General features: G+C 36.1%; 1 protein-coding gene across 2 annotated transcripts in view; it reads left to right on the forward strand.

Annotated features, from left to right (window-relative positions):
- nhsl3 (NHS like 3) overlaps window positions 1-24,778 on the forward strand; it is a 48,929-nt gene that overhangs the window by 16,641 nt on the left and 7,510 nt on the right. The window contains exon 1 of one of the 2 annotated variants that reach the window (XM_067411397.1): window positions 3,619-3,778. The exons of the other annotated variant lie outside the window; for it this stretch is intronic. Within the exon in view, the coding sequence (XP_067267498.1) occupies window positions 3,667-3,778 (112 nt within the window). The 5' untranslated portion in view covers window positions 3,619-3,666. Of the gene's footprint in view, window positions 1-3,618; window positions 3,779-24,778 lie in introns of those variants that run through there. 2 annotated transcript variants of the gene reach the window in all.

Here is a 24,778-nt window from a genome sequence, read left to right on the forward strand (position 1 = left end):
ACTCTTGATTACAGTGAGAGGAGGATGGAGGGGAGGAAACAAGGGAAGGAGAGGCCCAACTGGTACCTGGAAAAGGTCAACAACATTCCAGAGGCACTGTGTTCCCCTACTAAAATCTCTATTGGGCATTGGTTTTCTCGCATTTAAACACAGGGCTACATCATAAAAGTAAATACATATATAAATGAAGTTTGTCTGAATTAACAAGGAATTAACATGGAAAACAACATTTCCTTACACTGTCTAAAACCCACCATATTTGCATACTTTGTACTGTATGTTCGTCATCTTCAAGCAGTGTTATTTTAGTATCTTTAATACAAGTGTTGGGGTAACGCTCAGTTATGTGTAGTGAGTTGGCTTACGTGATTTAAGTTTCGCACTTCAGAACTTCCGTTAAGGGAGCGTAGTGAGCATCGATGCTCCCTGTTTTTCATGGTGCATTGTGGGACTTTTTAGGGAGTGAACGTTTCAGTGCCCTGCACTCTAAAAAATATTTGGTTAAAAACAACCCAAGTTGGGTTGAAAATGGACAAACCCAGCAATTGGGTTGTTTTAACCCAGTGGTTGGGTTAAATGTTTGCCCAACCTGCTGGGTAGTTTTATTTAACCCAACTACTGATTAAAAATGACAATATGGTTGTCTTAAAATGAATCCAAAATAGGTGAGAAATTAAAAATCAGACACATAATTACTAGAGGCAACAATAATAATCAGAAGGTGTACATTTATTAATAAGCAATTTAATAAATGTTTATTGTTTATTATTCATTATCTTATTAATAAATGCTAATTTATTAAACATATTAATAAATGTTATTTTCCAGCATATTTTGGGTTCATTTTAAGCAAGCAATACAGTAATTTTTATACAACAGTTGAGTTAAATAAAACTACCCAGCATGTTGGGCAAACATCTAACCCAACCACTGGGTTAAAACAACCCAATTGCTGGGTTTGTCCATTTTCAACCCAACTTGGGTTGTTTTTAACCCAGCATTTTTTAGAGTGTGGAAGGATTCTGCGATTGAGACAGTCCTTAAAATGGCTGACTCCCTGATCAGTCCCTTGACTAGTGAAGTAGGGAGCTCATTGAGACATAGGCTGTGTTCCAGTTTGTTTTTTTATGCCATTCCCTTGCTAACTTCCCTCAGACTCGGATGTACATCATTGCTTAAGTTGCACGAGTGCCCACTACTGGCGGAACTCGTGCAGTTGGCTGAATTGGAATGTCCTAAACTCTTGATCACTTGGAATCTGCTATGGAGTTGATTTATTATTTACACTTTTTTTCCCTTACGAAACTGTTTAATGCAGCATTCTAGATGTATATAGGTGTGTTTGTGTTATTTTAGATATTTTAAAAAAATTATTAATATATCATAGAGTTGTTTGTGGTAGGGTAAATTAAAAGCGATATGCAGTATCGTCACAATCATGTTGCACTGTGGTATATGGAGCTGTCTGAAGTTTACATATGAAGTAGACTCGCTCCCTCTGTCAAAATCAAGGGAGTGAGGGTCTGGCCATATAAACTTCCCTCGTTCACTTCACGAATTGGAACGCACTTCAAAATGGCGGCAGGGATTCCCTCGAGGTGAAGTGCTTAAGGAAGTTCACAAGTGCATGTCTAAAAGTGGAGTGGAATGCAGCCACACCCAAAGTCAAACAGGAACTAAACAGGAAAAGAGAAGCACTGAAACAAGTGGAACAGAAAATCCACTTCAAAATAAAAGTACTCTTACTGTTAAGAGTAACTTTCCCCAACACTGATACTATTATAGTTTTTATTCATATTTTGGATTTGTTTTTGTTTTTATGTTTTTTGTTTTCATTTTAATTTTTGTTTTCACCATTTTTATTAGATTTTTATATGTCTGTATACTTTTTATTCCTTTTTATTTCAGTTTTTGTTATTTTAGTACATCAAGTTAAACTAAATGAAAATGAAAAATGTTGCCTTGGCAAGGTTTTTTTTTTTTTTTTTATATGTATTTTGTAATTTCAAGTAACATTTTTTTTTCTTTTTTTTCCCCGTTTTAGATAACTATAATCTGTCATCAAGACCATATTTTTTTCATAGCATAATGTGTTAGTTGTACATTTCCTTCTAAATGTTTATTTTGAAATGGTCAGTTAGAATTAGAGCAGTTGAAATGGGCCTTATCTTGCCCATCGTTAATGCAGTTCTTGGTATAGATCAGAGTGGAATGAAATATAAGGTTACCTGATAGAGAGAAACAATAAAAGACAGAGTGAAAGACAGTAAGCTGGGGGGAGAGAAAGGTGGAAACACAAGAAGAGTGTGACACAAGAGGACTACACCAGAAATAGGACAAAGAAAGGGATGCTGGTGGAAGAAAGAATAATGGATAAAATATGCAGGGCTCTTGGCATATCCGTGGTTGAGATGGGATGAGGGTTTGAGGCCCGCACAGAGCAGCAATCAAATAAGAAGTTGTTTTTGTATGGTGTAAACTTGAATTACATGCCAACAGCAGTAATGTATCAAGAGATATCATCTGTATGTTTTCAAATATATGGGAATATAAGATGTCTAAATCATGACTTACAATACACAACCAGTCAAGATTGTGGAAATATGGGATTGGTATGTGCTTGGGGGGGAAATCTAGGTAAAGTTTTACTCAAATTAAAATGTATTAAAATTGTACACAAAATGTATTTTTTGTTTAATTATGTCTATTTTAGGACCATTAATATATTTTTTCAACCAACCAACCAACCAACCATATTTAATAAAATTAAATCAAATTATAAAAATATTGTTATAAGTTAAAGGCATGGCAATAAATACTACCATAGAGTGAATACAGGTAATGTGTAATACTTTTTAAACAGTTAAATCTCCCCACTAGACCTATACCGAAAACAAATAAATAAAAAAATATTATAAATACAAAAACTTAAGTATCCCATTTCCCATTTTTCCTTTCATTACAATAATGGCACATACCAACAATCTAGGCTAAATGATTGTAAAAACAAGCTTCATTTCCTTTCTGCAAAATATAATTTCTTTTCACATTTTTTTTTTTCTGTGGACAATTCTTAACAGCTTTCATTAGATTCACCGACCTATGGGTTAGGAAAACATTTCTTGGATGGAGTCATTGGGATTTAGTGGATGAAGGCAAAGGAAATAAAAGCAGGCATCTGTGCAAACAGAGGTATGAACTGCCTAAGGTGAGATCTATAAAACAGACTGAGGAAAGAGAGAGACAATAGAGGATATACTCAAATATGTAAATACCGATAGTTAAACTGCATCCATTACAAATGTGGGAGTGCTTTAATGTGTGTTTGTGTGTGTATACTAGCATGAGTGGCTGAAACAAGCAAATATCCCTCCTTTCTCACATTCCAAGTGGCTGGAGTGAGCTGTGACTGATCATCGCTGAAAGCGGTGTGGTCTGAAAAAACAAGCGAGGAGGGAGGGTCTCGTACACACACGCTCTGCACACACACGGGATCACAAGCACAGCAGAGAGTGGGACATTTCTGTCCCTGATGCGGCAGCCGGAGCGCTAAGCGGGAAGAGGAATATACAGGCATTGGGAGCAGGAGGGAGAAGGCAGGGAAGCATATGTGGAACTCCGGTGGGTTTGAGGAGTCTAGAGCTGGTGGGGCCTGAGATCAATGCCATGGGGAACTCCAACAGCAAGAAGAAAACCCAGGCCAACCTTACCAGCAGTAACCGCACTAGCAGAGTAAAGTCAATCTGGCACTTTAGACATGTGGATAAATTCAAAACAGGTAGGAAAAGCTGTATATTGTAATTGCAAAGTGTGTATATACTTCATATAGTAAACTACAAATTTAACATTGGGGAATCAAAGGAAAAAATGTAATAATCTGTCACTGAAAACCGATATTGATTGACTACTAATGTGGTATGGTATGGCACTGTACTGGTACCTAAATAAAAATTCAATCATTAATTTCTAATGTCTACACATTTCCAACAAACCATGGTTGTACAACTGTGCTTTTGGTTGCTTTCTGTTAGGGCTACACTTTATTTTAGGATGATGTTGTTACAGTGTAATTACACAAATAAGTACTGAGAAATGTTAACTACATGTACGTTAGGGTTAGTTACTTGTTACTTGTAGTTGCATAGTTTGTGTAAGATTAGCAACACATTATTAGCTGTTTGATAGTAAAAGGCTAATCATATTAATTACCGTTATGTGTCCAACATTGTAAAAAATGATACCATTGTGCAGCGTTTACCTCAGTAAGTTGACCGAGTGGATCTCTGAGCTCATGCAAGTGAGTGGAGGCGGGGTTAATTATCATATTCATAGATCGGTATATATTCAATGAGGCAAGAGTGTAGAATTACATTCATGCTATTTTAAGGCATTAAAGGTGTCCTAGAATCAAAAATTGAATTTATCTTGGCATAGTTAAATAACGAGTTCATTACATGGAAAAGACATACATTGAGTTTCAAACCCCATTGCTTCCTCCTCCTTATATTAATCTCATTTGTTTAAAAGACTTCCGGAAAACACGCGGATCTCAACATAACACCGACTGTTACGTAACAGTCGGGATCATTAACATGTATGACCCCAATATTTGCATATATGCCAGCCCATGTTCAAGGCATTAGACAAGGAAAGGCAGTATTAACGTCTGGATCTGTGCACAGACAAGGTAAGCCAGCAAGAACAATAGCGAAAAATGGCAGATGGAGCAATAATAACTGACATGATCCATGATATCATGATATTTTTAGTGATATTTGTAATTGTCTTTCTAAATGTTTCATTAGCATGTTGCTAATGTACTGTTAAATGTGGTTAAAGTTACCATCGTTTCTTACTGTATTCACGGAGGCAAGAGAGCCGTCACTATTTTCATTATTAAACACTTGCAGTCTGTATAATTCATAAACACAACTTCATTCTTTATAAATCTCTCCAACAGTGTAGCATTAGCCGTTAGCCATGGATCACAGCCTCAAACTCATACAGAATCAAACGTAAACATCAAAATAAATACTTTACTCACATAATTCGAAGCATGCATGAAGCATGCATGACGACCATCTTGTAAAGATCCATTTGAGGGTTATATTAGCTGTGTGAACTTTGTAAATGCACTGTAATATAGTCGAGAGCTCGTGTGGCAGGGAGCACGCCATTTAAAGGGGCGGCGCGCTGCCAAAATCAGTGTATAATTACTGATGCCCCAAAATAGGCAGTTAAAAAAAAAATAATTAAAAATAATCTATTGGGTATATTGAGCTGAAACTTCACAGACACATTCAGGAGACACCTTAGACTTATATTACATATTGTGAAAAAGCATTCTTGGGCACCTTTTAAGAATTCTTTTTCATGGAAAAAAAAGATTTAAATATGTAATTTTTGTGATCAAAGATGGGTTTTAAGGGATAAAATGATTGACTACAGGGGGACTTTAAAGTAAAAAGTCACCTTTGGTAGTGTGGCAATCCTGAGAAATGTTGTGCTTTTGTCAGAATTAGAGGGAAAGAGATCCAGGTGTGTCTTCCTGTGTTTCCGTTTGTTGTTTCAATGGCTGGGAAGGTTTGGGAATGTTACTGAAATGGAAAATGCTGTAAACCTGTCACATGTCCATCATGGCTTGTTTTCCTCAAATTCCCTGCAATCATGGCTCTGTTATTAAGCGTTAAGACTTTCTGTTGTATGCAACCTCTCATTTTCTAGAGCATACAACATTTCGTACTAATGTGCATCAGCATCAGCACGGTTCTTTGACTTTGAGTATTTGTGGGCAGACAGTCAGTTCTCTGTCATTTAAAATCACAGGGGAATGCCACAACGCTGAGACACCGAACAGAAAATGAAATCAAAAGTGCACATCAAAAAGAGTTGCTGTTACAGAGATGAACAAATCTCCTGTCAAAAACATCCCTTTCATCTTTAGCTCGATTGTGCCTTAATAAAAAAACAAGATTCCTGTCCTCAAGTGGGACATTTCACAAACCTTTCTTGCTAAGGCATCTCTTTTTTCATGTGATGCAAAGACTCCTACATTGAAATATCTGCGTGGAGAAAATGGAACAAGGAAATTAGCCTATTAGCAGTAATGTCATTTGTGCTTGCAGGAAGCAGTCCAAATACTAAGATGTCCCCTTTCTCAGCGTTGTATGAAAAAATACTTCAATGGACCCTTTTCACATACTGTGATTGATGCATTTCCACAGTTGTCATCATCACAAATCTAGTAAAGTTTTTTTTTTGTATTTTCATAAAAAAAATACATTTATAATGTTATACTTTGTTCTAAATTTACAATTAAAACTGCTGTGAGGGTGTTTCTAATACAACAACTGAGGGAGTGATGGCAAATTTGACATCTTTCTCTCATCTGACTGCTGTAATCAATCTCTATATTGTTTGCTTTTTTGGAAAGTCTTGGAAACATGGATTTTTCTTTTACTATTGGAGCAAATGGGAATACAAAAATTATATTTGCTGTTGTCTTGTGTTCACCACTTTAGAAGTTTACCCAACTATGACGACCTCTGCTTCTGAAAACCTTGGAAATGTAAAGCGAAGTGTCTTGCTAGGAGGTTAATTAACTCGCTCAAACACTCCATGTAGGCCTACATAATTAGATTAATCATATACACTCAACTAAAACGCTGTATTACAACTGAAACTGCACAAAGCGACTGAAATGCACAAATAATATACATTGGATTAGCATATACATCTGACTAGCATATGACAACGTCTTAAACATGGACAATAAATAGGTAAAGCATAAAGAATTCATAACACTGTATTACAAAAAGTGTACTCATTCATTGTAATGTTGCTTATAATGAGTAAAACTGACAAACATTAATGAATGTGATGACATTTAAAGCATGTGTTGAAAGTGTGAAAATTAACACTGACTATGGAGTAAATGATTGAATGCATATTGAGTATGGTACATAGAACTTTTCCTTGGATTGTCTTCATGCATAGCTTTACTCATTCATTGAGCCGTTTATTCAGAAGATCTGAATCTGAATGCATTCCAGCATACCAGTCTCTGTCCTCATGCGTGACTGGGCAGAATACACAACAGGGAGGTTGGCGGTGTTTTGAACGTGTGTTCACCGATCTGTATAGGTTTAAATATTTAGAGGGAAATAAGTGTTCTTGTATCTGAACTCCACCTTGTGTGCAGCAAACTGTTCAGCCGACAAGTGCAAGATGACTCCCAAGGTCCTTGAGACATTAGTGATGGTAGAGATTGATAGATAGATGTTGGATTATGGAAAATGCGTCCTCTTCATCGCATCAGTGCCTGAGCTGCAGGAATCAAGTCATGCACTGGGGAAGCAGGTCTCATGGTGAGAAATCCAATATGTTAGATCTCTCTCTCCATGGTCACGTGAATGATGATTAACACTGGACATAACTCTGACAGATCGGTTATCCCAGTGAACCAGGCTGCAGTTCAAGTGGGAATGGGGGAGGGTCAGAATGAGGAAGCAGGAATAGCTATAGACCTTTCTTGTGATTATGAACCTGTCAGTGCCACTGTGCAGCATGGAACATTAGAGAAAATATCACTTATTAGTATGCTGAACAAATACTTTGTATCTGTTTGTTCAATTGATGCATTTATCTGTCAATGTATCCTATTGAAACCTGGCAAACAGGGAATGTTTTCGAAACAATCAACTAGCTCTCATTAGAGTTTTAGTAGACTGTTGGGGTTGGTGTTAGAAGAATAAGTTGGCATGTACTTGCAAAGTTCTAGTCAGTAGAATGTCTGACAGTCTACGAATACTCTAATAACTGGTAGCTGACATGCAGTTGCAAAGTTACCTAGTTCTGTCATGACAAGTCTCTAAGTGTTTGGCATGGTAATGGATATGACAATGTTAATATGTTTGGTGTTGGTGGAATAGATATGCTATGCTGCTGCTGTTGGCTATTGCTGCTGCAGAGCAAGTACAGGACTTGCTGCTGCCAATATATACATGACACGCTGCTGTGAGCAATAAGACATGTTGTACAATATAACATGAATTACCCATAGAAGATCTATACAGGTGGAGCTGGGGAAGGTGGAGGGTTTCTGAAAGCGTGCTGCAACTGCTACAACAAATGCTGACCAAGTATTTGAAGGTTGAGCAGCAACCTCATTGGCTACTGATACAGCAGGAACCAATCAGCTGTGTCTTATAGAGAATGATGTGATTGCAAGCAGCCTGCGCCACCAAGAGATTCATGACTTTGTATCTAGTAAAGTGTTACCAAAGATTACCAGAATGCTTTGCAAGAAAATATTCATTTTTTTTTCTTCAAAATTTCATGTTTTAATTGAGTGTGTTACTTGTTGTTCTTTGTAATTATTTGTGAAATTTCTGAGTAAAAATTGAGTAAATCCTACACCAATTTCTTTCAGTGTAGTGTAATAGAATAGAGCACTTAGTTTGCATAATGAGAAAATGAAAATACTTAAAGGTTCTTTTAATGTTTCCTAATGTAATGTTCATACAACCAAGGGACAAAATCCATAAAGCATTAGTATTATTATAAATATTATTTTAAATGGACATTTTGTACGTTCCCAGAACTTTTGGAAGTAACATTTTTACATATTTTTTCAACACAAAATTGTTTGCTGCATGGGAAAAAGCAATGTGAACAATACAATGACTCAACAATTTCTGTAAGTGAACATACCGTAAGCCACTCGTAAGTTGAAATAGACACTGAAATGACACTTTTAATTTGCATAACTTTTATATGAACTATTCATGCATATTTTGACACAAAAAGGAGAAGAGATTAAGAAACTTTATTTTTGAGATTTTGTGTCCTTTTTCAATGATCAAATATCACACTGACTGTCCCTGTCACATCAGAAAACTGAACATTCTGATCAAGAAGAACCACATGCTGGCCTTTAGTAACCTCTAAAAGAGGGAAGAAAGCATCTCAGTCCGAACAGAATTACAGCTGAAGAAGAAAGGAGAATGGGTGTGCTTTTGTTTTGAGTGAAATCCTCTCTGGCATTGCTGGCCTGTTGTTTAGTAGAAACTCTGTGTGTGTGGTCCAAACTAAACATTCATCAGGACCCAGTGTGGGATTTTCCACACACAAACTCAGTTTTAATATCATTTTAGCAGTCAAAACAAGTTTGTGTCACAATCCTTTAATAACTTGCGATGCTTACACAATATGCAGGTCGAGTCATAAGATGTGAATCCTTTTTTTTACTGCAAACTAATTTGCAAGCATGCTGCCTTGAATTTATAGCAGTAAAAGGACACTAACGGTTTAAATGAAGCTAAATTTATCAACACACAAACATGTCTATATCTTGCACTGTAAAATGTACTGTAAACTTATAACAAAGGTATAATGCTAGATATACAACAGCTTTCATATCTAACGTTTCAAAAAAGGCAAAGTGTTTTTGAGAAAAGTTAAAGGTCCCCTTGAATGAAAAATTGAATTTATCTTGGCATAGTCAAATAACAAGAGTTCAGTACATGGAAATGATATACAGTGAGTCTCAAACACCATTGTTTCCTCCTTCTTGTATAAATCTCATTTGTTTAAAAGACCTCCGAAGAACAGGCGAATCTCTACATAACACCAACTTTTTCGTAACAATCGGGGTGTACGCCCCAATATTTGCATATGCCAGCCCATGTTCCTAACATTATGAAAGGCATTAGACAAGGACAGCCAGTTAACGTCTGGATCTGTGCACTGGTGAATCAACAGACTAGGTAAGCAAGCAAGAACAATAGCAAAAAATGGCAGATGGAGCAATAATAACTGACATGATCCATGATAACATGATATTTTTAGTGATATTTGTAAATTGTCTTTCTAAATGTTTCGTTAGCATGTTGCTAATGTACTGTTAAATGTGGTTAAAGTTACCATCGTTTCTTATGTATTCATGGAGACAAGAGCCGTCACTATTTTCATTTTTAAACACTTGCAGTCTGTGTAATTCATAAACACAACTTCATTTTTTATAAATCTCTCCAACAGTGTAGCATTAGCCGTTAGCCACAGAGCATAGCCTCAAACTCATTCAGAATCAAACGTAAACAATTATAACAGTATACAATACTCACATAATCCGACGCATGCATGCCGCATGCATGACGAACACTTTGTAAAGATCCATTTGAGGGTTATATTAGCAGTGTAAACTTTGTTTATGCACTGTTTAAGGCAAGCATGAGCTCCGTGGGCGTGGAGCATGAGATTTAAAGGGCCAGTAGCCCTGAATCGGCTCATTTATAATGATGCCCCAAAATAGGCAGTTAAAAAAAGTAATAAAAAAAAATCTATGGGGTATTTTGAGCTGAAACTTCACATACACATTCAGGGGACACCTTAGACTTATATTACATCTTTTTAAAAAAAAGTTCTAGGGCACCTTTAAGATATGATATAGATGTGAATGTCTGTGAGGCAGAGATTAGAAGTTTACATATAAACGCAAATAAACATATATACTAACTGTCATCAGCAGTGATCCCAGATTGCCAAAATGCACTTTGGGATGGCATCAAAGCATGGTGGGTAATGGGGCATAAAATTGATTATCACTCTGAGTGAGTTAAGATCCACAGTTGATGGTTCCCATGTAGATATATCAGCTCACATTAAGATTGCTTTGCCTTAGGAAACAAAACACTTCTCACAGGCCTTTACATAGCAAAATAATACAAACCACATCAAGTGTTGCTTGATCTTGATTTTCCACGTTTGTAGAATCTTTCAGTTCCATTTGAACTAGATAAGACACAAAATGATTAAAGGGATAGTTCTCACAAAAATGAAAATTCTGTCATCATTTACTCACCCTCAAGTTGTTCCAAACCTGTATCAATTTCTTTGTTTTTCTGTACACAAAGGAAGATATTTGGAAGAATGTTTGTAACCAAGCAGTTCTCGCCCTCCATTGACTACCATAGTAATTTTTTTTCCTACTATGGTAGTCAATAGGGGAGGCGAGCTCTGTTTTCAACATATAATAAGAAATGTTAATTAGGCACTAAATCAGCGTATTAGAATGATTTCCGAAGGATCATGTGATGCTGAAGAATAGAGTAATGATGCTGAAAATTCAACTTATTCCATTACAGGAATACATTACATTTTAAAAATATATTATTATAGAAAAGAGTTATTTTAAATTTTAATAATATTTAGATGGATCCTGTCTCTGCTCCAGTTCTGCTAAGTGATCCTGGGTGGAGTAACTTCCTCTTGACGTTCGAAGTGTTGTCAAACAAAACAGATGCTAGCTAGACCCTCCCTCCTCCTCCTCCTCCTCCTCCTCCCCCTCCCCTCCGTGCTTCCTGAAACAGCCATGAACATGCATTTAAAATCATTCTTGTCGGTTATTGGCTGGAGCATGTTTATTATGTTTTGTGGTCCAGGCTGCACCAGTTTGTTTTTAGTGCCATTTTCGGAGCTTGTGGCGGCTACAGAGACCGCGTTTTTTTACAGCGTGTTAAAGGGACAGGCAGCTAGCGGATAGTGAGATGTTTGCTGTATGTGACAAAAAATGTTTTGTCCAAAAAACGCGTGACATCGCTTAGAGCACCTTTAAGTTCAAAGAAGGTCAATGTTTAAAAAAATGTGCCTCAGGAATCAGACCTTGCATTTTTTTCCTCCCATTCCACTGCCCTCCATCTCACATTTTTGCATTTTTTGCATCTGTGTGACCTTTTCTACTTGTTATGTTCAGTAAGGTTGACCTGAACATGAACTTAGTACAACTGTATCTATATATAGTTTGAAAAAAGAAAGAAGTCTTGAAAAATCCCAACAAATGTATACTATTTGTTACAAAACACGATGAGAAGCTGCATCTAGAACTCATTTTAAAGGTTGGATGGAGTAATTAATAATTCCATTGCAACAGGCTGTGGTGGCCAAGATATTCCATTTTTCATTATCCCACGAGCAGCACTCCGACTAATCCCTTTGAATTCTGTGACTAGCGTAGGAGCGTGCACATCCTTCCTCCTTTGAAGTTTCTGTTAAAAGTGCTTCAATCAAGCTCACTGCCAAAGAGAGTTACAGAACAGCAGGATAATCTGTGTCAGCAGAGAGAAATTCTTTCATACCCAGAATAGAAATTGGTAATATTTTTAATGTTTATTTTAATAAGATTCTTGAGCATACTCCAATTAATCCCCCCTACACCAGTGACCTCAGGATTGGATTTGTTCTCAGGCTGGCCAATGTTCCTCATGGAGGAGAGAATTCCCTTTATTATTTGGAGCTGCAACTGAAAGAACCCGCCAAACACTGTTTCAAGAATCCCTGCCAATGTCAACCTGTAGTGCTAGGCAGAATAGAAAAGGGCCCAATATAAAGCCATTGTGTCTGAATATAATGCGGTCTGATGCAGCCATTTCCTCTATTGATTTAGCATTTTGGAGGCAAGGAGCCAAAGCCTTCGTGACCAACACTTTTTCTCTTTTCAATCAACAAATAGCATTAAAAAATATGGAAGCTGGGGGGGAAAATAAGTATTTTTACACTGAAACCTGCCTTAAAAATAATTAAAAAAAAGAAAGAAAAAAAAGTAGAATCTGTCAATATTTACTTACAAAACCTGTATGACTTTAATTTCTCTGTGGAACACAAAAAAAAAAAAGTTATTTAGAATAATGTTTCATTTGTTTTTAACCATTTAATGAAAGTAAGTGGGGTCACTCTCTCAATCTCTTTCTCACAATACTCTTCTACATAATACAGTAAGTTTCAATTAGCAATATCAATTGAGAACATTTTACGTTGCTAAGAGTGGTTGCTAAGGGTGTTGTGTAGTGATACACAGAACTGTTGGGTGAAACGGTCATTGACCAATAAGAATCAAGGACAAACTAACCGTTTTATAAATAAATAATAAATAACCCATTTGCTGCGTCCCAATTCGCATACTATGCGTCCTAAATAGTATTTTCAAAAAAATAATTAGTATGTCCCAAATCGTAGTATGTTGAAATGAGTATTCCAAAGATACCCGGATGGTGTACTTTTTCCGGTTAGAATTCGAAGTGCAGATCCGTGCACACTTCTAACGGCTAATATTGCCCATAACACATTGCGCTGTGGACGAGGATTCGATTAGAACTACATTCGATCTAACCTGACAAAAAGATATTTATTAAATGTTATCCACATTATATTTAATCTGCAACAGCATTGTGAACTTTTATAACGATGTGTTTGGTCATTAACTTTTAAATGCATCATTATGCAAAGATGAGGAGAGTTCTCTGCATGAAAGACCCATGACTGGCAGATCAACGTGTGACTACATTTCTCTCCAAAACGGTAGGAAAATAAATTTAATTCAATGTGGAGGATTTTAACTATGACCAAGATGATTGACAGGGTAGTTTAAACAGTTACAGTTTGAGTAACTAAGCAACAGAACGTCCGTTAAAGACGCAGTTATGACGAGGTAGTATGTCCCAAAACTTGCATACTCTTCTACTACACACTCAAAAGTATGTACTTTTCTTTACAAAAACAGTACATACTTTTAGGACGTAGTATAAGTAGGCGAATTGGGACGCAGCATGAGTCTTTCATCGTACGGTATGGACAAATAAATGTTTGTTTCACAGAATAAAGAAATCATGCAACAAGAGGGCAAATTTTCATTTTGAGGTGAACTACCTTCATAAAAATTCATTAGAATTGCTCTTTTACAATTTACAAATGTGAAATGCAGAGTAATACGAGTAATGTAGATTGTGACACAACTTCATCTTTGTCAAACAACACAATTGTGAGTCCTCAAAATGGAACAGTCGACAGCTTTTTACTTGATGCTAAGACACTGTCATCAGCCTTGCTAGTGCTTTCATGCTAGTTCTGTTAATGAAGTAGGTCATTGTGCTAACGTCTGCAGTTTTCTCTAGCCTAGCCAGCGCTTAGCTTGCTTACCTATGAACGTCAATGTAAAGAGTTCAGAATTAGCATTTACTCTGTGAGAAAGCACACTTGCATTTGCCAAAATGCCCTGCTTCATCCTAATAGACTCAAACAAACACTTTGAGGGCAGGTGTATACTTGGTGCATTTCTGCCTTCTTAATTTCTTCTGCCTTGGTGATTTTAATTGGATTGTATTAAAAGTTCACATATTCTTTAGCAAACAAACTATCATTTAGGAGGCGTTTGACCAAGCTTGAAAGTTGTCTGATGTAAAGGTCTGCAATTCTCAAGGCCATAGATAGCAGGGTGTATTGACTGGATAATGTTTCAGTGATAACGGCACAGTGGCTGTATGGAGAGCTTGTGTGTTACAGTGAGACTGCTGGAAAGTACTTATGATGTTTTTATCCTAATGCACAAGGCAAGTTGAGTAAATCACTAAAGCAGTATGGGAGATATCTTAAGCATTTAACATCAGAACCCACACTTGTCCAAGGGGCATTATTCATTATTCAGTTCCATCTGCATGTACTGCAATTTGCATTGCATCAGGATGGCCATTTCCTGCAGTCATGGTAATTAACTAGAAGGTTAGAGTTGAATTTATCTGATGGTCGTCTAATTAGTTCACACAAAAAAAAATGAAGATTCTGTCATCATTTACTCATCCTAATTTCATTCCTAACCTGTATGACTTTCTTTTTTCTGGAGAACACATAAGTTGATATTTCGAAGAATGATTATGCTGCCATTTCCATACAGTGAAATTATGTGTTGTGACCAATTGTGACAGGCCAGCTTTGAATAAAGCAGCTAATAACTCTGCTAATCATTTTCTCATTTCTTTTTCTTCATAAAGATGTGTAAACAACATGGCAGTAAGAAAATGATGACAGAATTTTTATTTTTGGGTGCAAAACTCATTTGACTGTTTGTCCTTACATAACACCATAGTGTCTGTTTTCAGAAAACATCTGTGTCTGTTCTGTATCAGAATCACACCATGTCCATTAGCATAGACAGAACTGCTTTTGTCATGATGAGCTTGTTAAAGTAACACATACACACACACGTTTTCATGTTTTATGGGGACTTTCCATAGACATAATGATTATTGTTCTGTACAAACTGTATATTCCATCCCCTACCCCTACCCCTAAACCTATAACTCTCATTTAATTTTTACATTTTCAAAATGTTTCCTCATGGGGACCATAGTGCCATCTTTGTCTGGACATTTTATCCCCATAACGTAGAGATTACCTGAACCCACACACACACACACAATAAGGGCGACCATGTTTAATTTGTAATTTCTTTTAAATCCAATTTTGCTTGATAAAAAAAGATTCAAGAGTTCATGTAAAGTTGAGTCACCAGACTGACAATTCTCAATACCCAGAAATCTTAACAAGATATGATTATTTCAGGGCACATATGTCATATCACAGACTCCAGATACTCTATACTTATTTCCTAAAGTCACTAATAAAGTCAATATGTCTGAACAATTACCTAAGGCCCTTCTGATATAATTCAGTTACCTTACTTAATTGTGATGATCTTCACAGAACCTTCAGTCAACTAAAATGCTGATGTTCTTCTTCTGTTGTCTCAGTCAGCCATGTTCATGTCACAATGCTAATCCAGGTGGCGTCTTTGCCTGTCATCCTGTCTAACAAATTAGACAGCTCAAGACTTGAGCAACTCACATTTACAGCTTCTGATTCATGTGACAAAAACAAGTTGGTAGTAGCATAATGGAAATGAGAGGGGAAAACTGGAGTGATGACAGTTGATGACAAAACCATTGTTTGCAGTCATTTCAACATCTTATAACAAGGGATAGTGTCTTTGTGTGGTCATATTCAACAGGATTTATCTTGTTTTAGGAAACAATGCTGAAATCTAACAAATAGAATGCTGATATAATTTTCACAGTGTATTAAGTGAGTGATGTAGCAAATACCTTCCATATTAACCTTACATCAGAATAATAGTAAAAATGTTCCATTCATCTGGAAGCAGCAACATAGTATTTTCCATTTCCTGCCAGTTTTCCATTTTCCTATTTCTTCTGGATGGACTCTGGATGGAGTTTTTGTTTGATTAAACTTAACAATAATGTACAAAAGCATATATATATATATATATATATATATATATATATATATATATATATATATATATATATATATATATATATATATATATATATATATATATATATATATATATATAAAAATTTTATTATGAACATACTGACCTGAAGGAAAATGCTAAATCTGAATGCAGGTAATAAACTCACTCACTCGATCTCTTTCTCACAATACTCTTCTACATAATACAGTAAGCTTCAATTAGCAATATCAATTGAGAACAGTTTACGTTGCTAAGGGTGTTGTGTAGTGATACACAGAACCGTTGGGTGAAGTGGTCATAGCCGTGTTTTATCGTGAATAAAACACAGCTATTGACCAATCAGAATCAAGGACAGAAACTAACCGTGTTATAAATAAATTAAATACTTCCTGTATATTATTTCCGTACTATGTATTCTTTTTAAATGTAAACTAAAATGCTTTCTTTTTCACAAAGGTATTCTTGACTTGGTTCACTCAAACTCTTAGCAAACAAGCACCACTCACACATTCTTCAGTTTGAAATATACTTTTAGCAAGATGTGACAAGTCTGCCTATTTTTGTCAGTGGGGTCAAAGGTTAAATGATGGTTGTGAAACCTGGGGTAAGAACCTGTGCAGCTGCAGTATAACACAACTGTTCACAGAAAGGAAGTAATGAATGTATCATAAAAGCCCTACAGGCTTAGCAACAGTAAACTACATAATTGGGTTTTAGTACTTAAAGAATCTACTAAAAGAATCACCAGGTTCACATAGTTTTGAGAGAATATAACTGCAACTATTTTACCATTGAGCAAAGCAACTACTGCAACTGTTTTCACATAAATGGGTTTAATAGTGAGTTGTTAAATTTTTGGTCAAAAATAGCAATGCAGCTTAAATATTTCAGGACATAATTTAAGCATCAAAACATTTAAATGCATTGAAAATCAGAGGGAACTCAGTCTATGTTAGAAAGTTTATGTGAATATGAGTAACTCATATAAGAGGTTAAGCTTTGAGGCTTGGACGGTACTCATTGCTGTCCACAACAGCCTTCTGTGGTGTTAAAGAGTAAAAATACCAATGAACTCAAATCCCTCTCAGAATTTCTGTATCTGGCATGTGTTTGATTTAACCACAGGAAGGATATACGCTATAATATTTACATGTTTTTGGTTACTTTCTATGTCTCTTTCTTTGCCTTTTATTGGAGGTTTTGACCACAAAACCTTAGATTACATTGCACAACATTCCCAACTCCTAGATTTAACTGACAGGGATATTGAAATTGTTCCATAAAAAACATGTTATGGGGATGTTTTCTGAACTACTGAATGTATAAAAATACATTATGTGAACGATCTAGATTCAGCCGCACAATAATCTGTGCAGTATAATCTTGTGCCGTATTTGTCGTGACAATGTGATTGATATTGTTTTGGTCAAAACGGATTGTTGCCAGGAGATGTTGTCACTAATGAATGATCAGATGATAAAGAGAGAGAGACTCTCAGGGTCATGCTCTGATAACAGACACTGAAAAATAACAAATAGTCTTCCAAGTTCAACTCTGGAAAAACTAGACTTAAAAATAGGTTAAAAGCCTTGCTAAGTCAAAGAAAATGAAATGGATAAGAGAAAGGGCATGTGGATGTGCTGTGTTTATGGGTAGATCACACTGAACAATGAAGAAAGACTATAAATATATCACATTAGCATATAGCTAGCTTCAAAGCTAACAGACTAAAGGCCACAAAACTGTATCTGTAAACTGTCTTTTATCTAAATAAACACCCAACACATTATATCATTTATATTATTATTTAATTTTAATTACATTTAAACATCTTAAAGGTACTGTGAACAGTGGCCAGATTAAGATCCAAAATAAGGATATAAATAACAGAGGCATGAGCGCATAAACACTGCTATTGCTTAAAGAGAAACAATAGATGCTATTATTTGCATGGTCTAATGTCACCACAACATTTAAGCACCACAGGGTCTTATGCCAGACACAAATAGAGAAAGTACACTATTTCAAAACAATATTTACAAGCTTCCATTAACATAAGTAAAATAACTGAATCCATAAACGTTCAGATTTATCCAAAACAGATGAACGTCTGGCAATGTCTTATTATGCTGGCTCTTTTAAGTATCGTGGCAGCCCGGAAATGAAACGTCTAGTGAGTGGCACTAAAAGGTTAATGTATCGAGTTACCTAACCGAAAACATTAACAAAAGCAAACCGTCAGATAAAAATGCAATTTTAGCTTGCTTCCACAAGCTCTTTTATCATGACTTTGTGTTTCACGGGACTTGTACTCGAGCGCTCCGTATCGCATTGTTGTACCAAGTGAGCAAGTGAGCAAGTTCACTGTCAAAAAAGCCAAACATATGGATCTGGTTATGTGATGCAAATGTTAAAATGTATTCGTTTACAAATCATGCACTATGGTATAAATTGTTTTGAGGTCATAACACAGCATTTCGCAAGGAACTGCATAATAAATTTAGGCAAAAGCACGTTTTTCTAACAACCCCGTGTTATCATTTATACTCTAGAAGACCCAAGCATTGATGCTGATGTATTTTCACTCTAAAGCTTAAAATATTTCTCACCAGTAATATATGCTAAAAAGCCCTCATTTACAAAGAGGCCTCCAGTTGCTATGACCTTTATAAAGTCAGGAACACCATAATGGAGAAGCTGCTGTTTTGCTTATATTGGCGACATGCATTTGCTTGTTAGCACCTTTTATTGCCTCTCTTATGATGATAGTAGAATACTTAGCAGATGGGATGCAACATATCGAATCAGTATATGCTTCACTGTAACATGTTTTATAGTAACATTTGACATTCAACACATGACATTAGTCACTGGAGGAGGGGCTCTGTTTCTTTTGCAGACATCTACATCATGAAAATTTGATTAATGTTGTTTGGAATGTGAGTGATACACAAAAAAAAAAAAAAAAAGGTGCTATATAGCACTAAAAGTGGGTATTGGCTTGTAATCATAGGGGAACCACTTTTGGTGCTATATAGCACCATATCTTAGCACCGTTGTGAAATGGTGCTATGTACAACCCATAAGAGGTGCCATATCGTATTTTATTTCTTCAACAAAAATGGTGCTGAACAGAACCAACAGTGGTTCTTTGGCTCGTAAAGAACCTTTAAAGGGGCTTAACAGGTTTTTTTTTACAGCAGTGCTGCTATATAGCACCTTAACCACCTCAAAGAACCATTGAAGAACCACTGAAGAACCATACAGGGGCTTAACTGGTTCTGTATATGGTAGCGGTGCTATATAGCACCTCAGTCATCCCAAAGAACCGCTGAAGAACCACTGAAGAACCACTGAAGAACCATACAGGGGCTTAACTGGTTCTGTATATGGTAGCGGTGCTATATAGCACCTCAGTCATCCCAAAGAACCGCTGAAGAACCATTGAAGAACCACTGAAGAACCATACAGGGGCTTAACTGGTTCTGTATATGGTAGCGGTGCTATATAGCACCTCAGTCATCCCAAAGAACCGCTGAAGAACCACTGAAGAACCACTGAAGCACCAAGATTTGGTGCTATAGCACTTAAAGTGGTTCCCCTATGATTACGAGCCAAAGAACCACTTTTAGTGTAATATAGATTTCCTGAAATCAAATTTTTCTTATCTTATTAGGAATACAAACATAATCATTTGACACTATAATATGCACAAATAAAAGACATGCCTTAGCATTGTTGGGGGTAACGCATTACAGGTAACTTGAGTTAAGTAATCAGATTACCTTTACAAGTAACTAGTAAAGTAACACATTACTTTTTCAATTTACAGCAAAATATCTAAGTTCCTTTTTTCAAATTAGTAACGCAAGTTACTTTTTCTGCATTTATTGACTGATAGCTCTCCTGTCCCCATGTTGAGAGAAATAAAGTGCAGAGGTGTTGTGTGTGACATGATGGTTATTGTAGTTCAAGACTAAATATGAACATGTATTTACTCATCTCACTTGCATAAAAACATTCAGTATTCCTCAAAATGAATAAAAACTGTGAAATGCACATTTTTAACGCAAACCTGTATGACCTAATAATTAACTTTATTAAAATATTCTTTATGTATTTAATCTCACTTTATTAGCCACTGTCTTTGCTGCTGACCTTCAATGATCTAATTCAACCATACTAATAAGCAAAAATGACTTTAGATTAGATTTAGAAATAAGAGTGTTTAACTTCCTTCTCTTGTATCCTATTCTTCTTCAATCCAGAATTGCATCACTCCTGAAAGGTTTGTTTGAGTTGCGCCCTCTACTGTACAGTCATAAATATGCATTTCCAGGCTTGTTCATTTCACTTTTGGTGTGAAAAGGCCTTAACATTTGCCAAAAATAGAACTTTTTTTGTTGTTATTAAAAAACAAACAAGCAAGCCCAGGTTGTTTCTTCAAAACAGAAGCCACACGATTTGCTGTTTTGTATCTAATGCAGTGACATATTTATGTGTACAATTTAATGTTTCAAGTGTCCATTAACATTTTTGTAGCCATTGTAAATTTAATAAAAGAAAATACCTCTTGAGAACATCATCTCATCACTCTGTCTGATACAATGAGAGACATCTTAAAACATCATAACACCTGCAGAATAAACCCTGCATGCTTCTCAACCCCTCATGCTATTATTAGTAAGTATTGATGACGCTTTCAAGCAGGAGGAGAGCATTACTTTGCACAGTGTTTTTTTTTTTTTTTGGACAGAAGATTTATAGATGTTTCAAGGGACTTGTAAACATAGATAGATGAAGAACTCCAACAAAGCCAAGAAAATAAACTTGTCTTTAGCTTCCTGACGCTAATGACTTGAGGTGTTACACTGCAGGGCGCTCTAAAATTAACCAGATGATCAGGAGGGGAGGGGAGGAAAGCGGAGGAAAAATGCCTCATCATCTTCTGAGACTTTGTGAAGACGCCCTAACACAGTATCATCTCCTCCAGTCGTTTGGTCAGATTCCTTGAAAACAACACAGAGGCAGTTATATGAAAGCAACCCATTGTCAGAATGTAAGATTTGGGTCTGATATCTGGGGCAGGACTCTGTTAGTCATGCTTAAACTACCAACTACAGCAGGGCTTAGAATTCAATAAATATAAATCAACAAATGACGCACTTGTTGGCAAAAGTCAAGCAGATATAAATCAAGCTAATTATGTGGGTGTATAACAGTGACAAAGAATGCTAATTTCTAGGCATTTGTACAAATTTATGGAAGATTACACATAGCTAACACACACTGTTTGGTTGAAGCCTACCTGTGATCAGACACAAAGCAAAAGCAGTCATGGAAAAATTTTGAAAATAGAAGCTAAAATAGCTGCAAGGTACATTAACTTTATATTGGTGTTTATCCCAGATTAAGTCGAATGTTAAAGAGTACGCCCTCCTCTGAAAGCCCCAGGCCAACATGATCCCACATTTATAAGCACATAGTCTCACTGGGTGGTGGATATAAATATTTAAAGCATATTGTAGCATACTGTGGTTTTCTCATACTCACACCTACTGGCTATACAATATGCTTGTGTATCTATATACTTTACAGACACAAAAACATTCGGTTTAAATGAGGGCAGCGATCTGAGAGTGTTCAAGAATAGTTTAGGATTGTGAGAATGAGGTTACTTGCTTTATGGGGAACTCAGAACAACAGCTTCTGAACTAAAAATGTTCCTCTATCCGTCGGGAAAAACCAACTTGTATGTTTATTATGAGTTGCAACAAACATCTTTGTTGTGATATATATATATATATATATATATATATATATATATATATATATATATATATATATATATAGTAATATGTTTTGGCTCTCATCTCGTCAGTTCTACTTTTGTACATCTGGGCATATTTAGGAAACTTTAGGAGAGATGTTCCTTAAGCAGAATGAAGCGACATTGCAACATATAAACAACAGAGATATCCTGTACCACCACCTGGTGGACTTTATGAAACATTATATTTACATTATAAAAATGACATAAGCACAAAACAAATTAATTGTTTATATAAACCCAATTGCCCGAGTGTTCAAGGTCATGCTTCTGTAATTTATGATAAAATGGCCTAAGTGTCATTTGTTTCCTGTGCATCTAGGAACACAAAAGCTTTAGTGTGAAGAAACTCAAGGGTCTGGTGGTGGTTTAAAGGCATGCTCTTCAACCCTCATCTCATACCATGTGCCAGATGGTTTCTTTTGGCTCCCCTGATAAATATTAATGGGATTTCATGAGTTGGACAACAGGCAGTTGGTAGACTGGTTGCAATCTTAATGACAGACTGAAAAAAAGAAAAAGATGAGAAAGTCTATGGGATAAAAAAAAAATCTAATTGCTTAGAAACATAATAGCACACCTCTCAAACATTTGAGTTGAGGTACCAATTCATGCATTCAAGGGGTTTATTCAAATGTAATTATGATCAGTATTAAAAGTAAGGTTTACCTTAGCAAGCTTAAAAAAGGTTCAGAGAATTGGAAATCATAGGTATAAACTAAGAACGGGAAGTTTGCCAGCCGAAATAGTGACCTTTCTTCCTCGGATTGAAGTGACGCCCATAATTCTCAGCCAACTCCACTTGAGTCTCTATTCTAGTGCCAAAGCTAGTGTGGCAAGTGAGGACATCAGACACCCGATAGATGGTTTAATGGTAAAGCGCTTGCTGCACCCCCTAAAGAGGTTTATGAAACACCAAATAGTAGCTCATGTTATTCTAAACCTGAAATAAATAAAACTATTTCTGACACCAGATGAAGCGAATGCCTAAAGCAATAGTACTGAAAATTTGACTATGAAACCCATATGATATTTGATTGTTCGAAAAATATTCAACACTTTTTCTTTCATAAAATGGAAGCCTACAAGTTTTAAGTAATATCAGATGGCTATTGTATGGCTTCAGGAGTCCTGGAAAATAGTGCTTGAGTCATTTTTATGTAAATCTTGACAGCAGCAAGGCAAAATATGACTACCTTGTATGGAAAAGAGCAGTGTGAACTTTCTTCAAAACATCATCTTTTGTGCTTAACAGGTTTGGAACAGTGCTAAAATCAGAATTTTCAGTTTTGGGTAAACTATTCCTTTAAAAAGTTTAAATAATACACCAACCAAAAACATTTTAGATGAAGTGTTTGATTCTAAACAGTCTATTGTGAAAAAAATACATAAATCAAATCTATATGCCTTTTAGTATTCATAATGTGTACTGTGGGTCAAATTGTGGAGCAGATGCCCCGATCTTAGTGTGGCATGTTTCCAAGCAGATTTTAGGGGTGGCAGATTAGCCAGGTTCCCCCGTCAAGGCAAATCCCAAATTCAGTTGGTGTATGGCACAACGGAGGAAAACAGCCAACACGTTGGGGGACACCACACAGTAAGATGTTGACAAAAGCCGGGGCGAGGGGGAGGACAGATGAAGAGGGGTGGGAAAGATCAGGGCAGCTGGAGGATTGGTGGCAAACAGTAGATCTCATTGTGTCTGAACTGATTATCCTTCACAGAAGACAGCTAGTTGACATCACTTGGTCCGTGTCTGCAGAAGTGGACGGTTAGTCATGATGCTGCTTGGTGAAAGAGTGTATATCTTATCATTTTAGTATGAGACACTTTCAAACTACAATGATCTCCGCATGGATCTTTAACTCAAGATAGACATGGTGGTGTTTATAAGTAAAAACGTTCGGTCTCTGTTGTCAATCTTCAAGAAGAAGGGTGAGTAGACTCATCCAAGAATTCTGACAGATCCAAGATCTTATAGATGATTATTCACCTTGAAATATTAATATTTCTCCTGGTTCCCAAGATACTGTTTATATATTGTCTCTTCCATGCATATCTTGATTAATTTATCTAGACTTAACAGATGTTAAAAAGTTAACGGCTGTTATTTGTATGCATGTACTTGTTACAACATTAAGTTCAGACATACAGAAGTTTAACCTTCCATACAAAGCACAAATGGCACAATAAGCGTAAATACAAAAAAAATGTTCACTGTTGTAGATTAATACCTGTGCTGGCAGTGTGGTTGTTGGAGGCAAGGTTATCTGTATTCATGTAACAGGTGGCTTCTCAACACTGAGGGAGAATGTGCAATGAAATGCTCATACATTTACAGAGTCAAAACTAATATTCCCGAATAGATAGACTTCATTAACAACTTCATTATCTTGCCTCATGTATGAATGCAAAAACTGATTTTTTTTTTTTTTTTTTATATTATAGCCACTTAGAGGACAATGTAAATGTTCATTTTCGTATATTACTCTTAAAATGAACAAAATGAAAAGAATGTTCCAATTTAAATACAAATTAAGCTTCATAAAAGCTTCTCATTTGTAAAACAAACCCTCAAAAATGTGTTAACTGGAATCCACTTGAAATGGAAACCGAGTTGTATTGAATATTCCTTTAACTAATTTGCAAAATAGACTCTTACAGTGCACTTGCCTCTAGTGTGTATTTCGAATCTGTTGTATCACAATGTCTGTAGTCAGTGGCACTGCCAGGACATCTGAAACCCTCATGGGGTATACTATACAAAAAGCTTAAAAGTTGATACCGAGTGAACAGTTAGAAATCTGCATAAATAGCTAAGAGGCTGAGCAAAAGATCTCGTTTAA

This window comes from Chanodichthys erythropterus, chromosome 15, assembly GCF_024489055.1.
Source record: "Chanodichthys erythropterus isolate Z2021 chromosome 15, ASM2448905v1, whole genome shotgun sequence".
Classification (NCBI taxonomy): Eukaryota; Metazoa; Chordata; class Actinopteri; order Cypriniformes; family Xenocyprididae; genus Chanodichthys; species Chanodichthys erythropterus.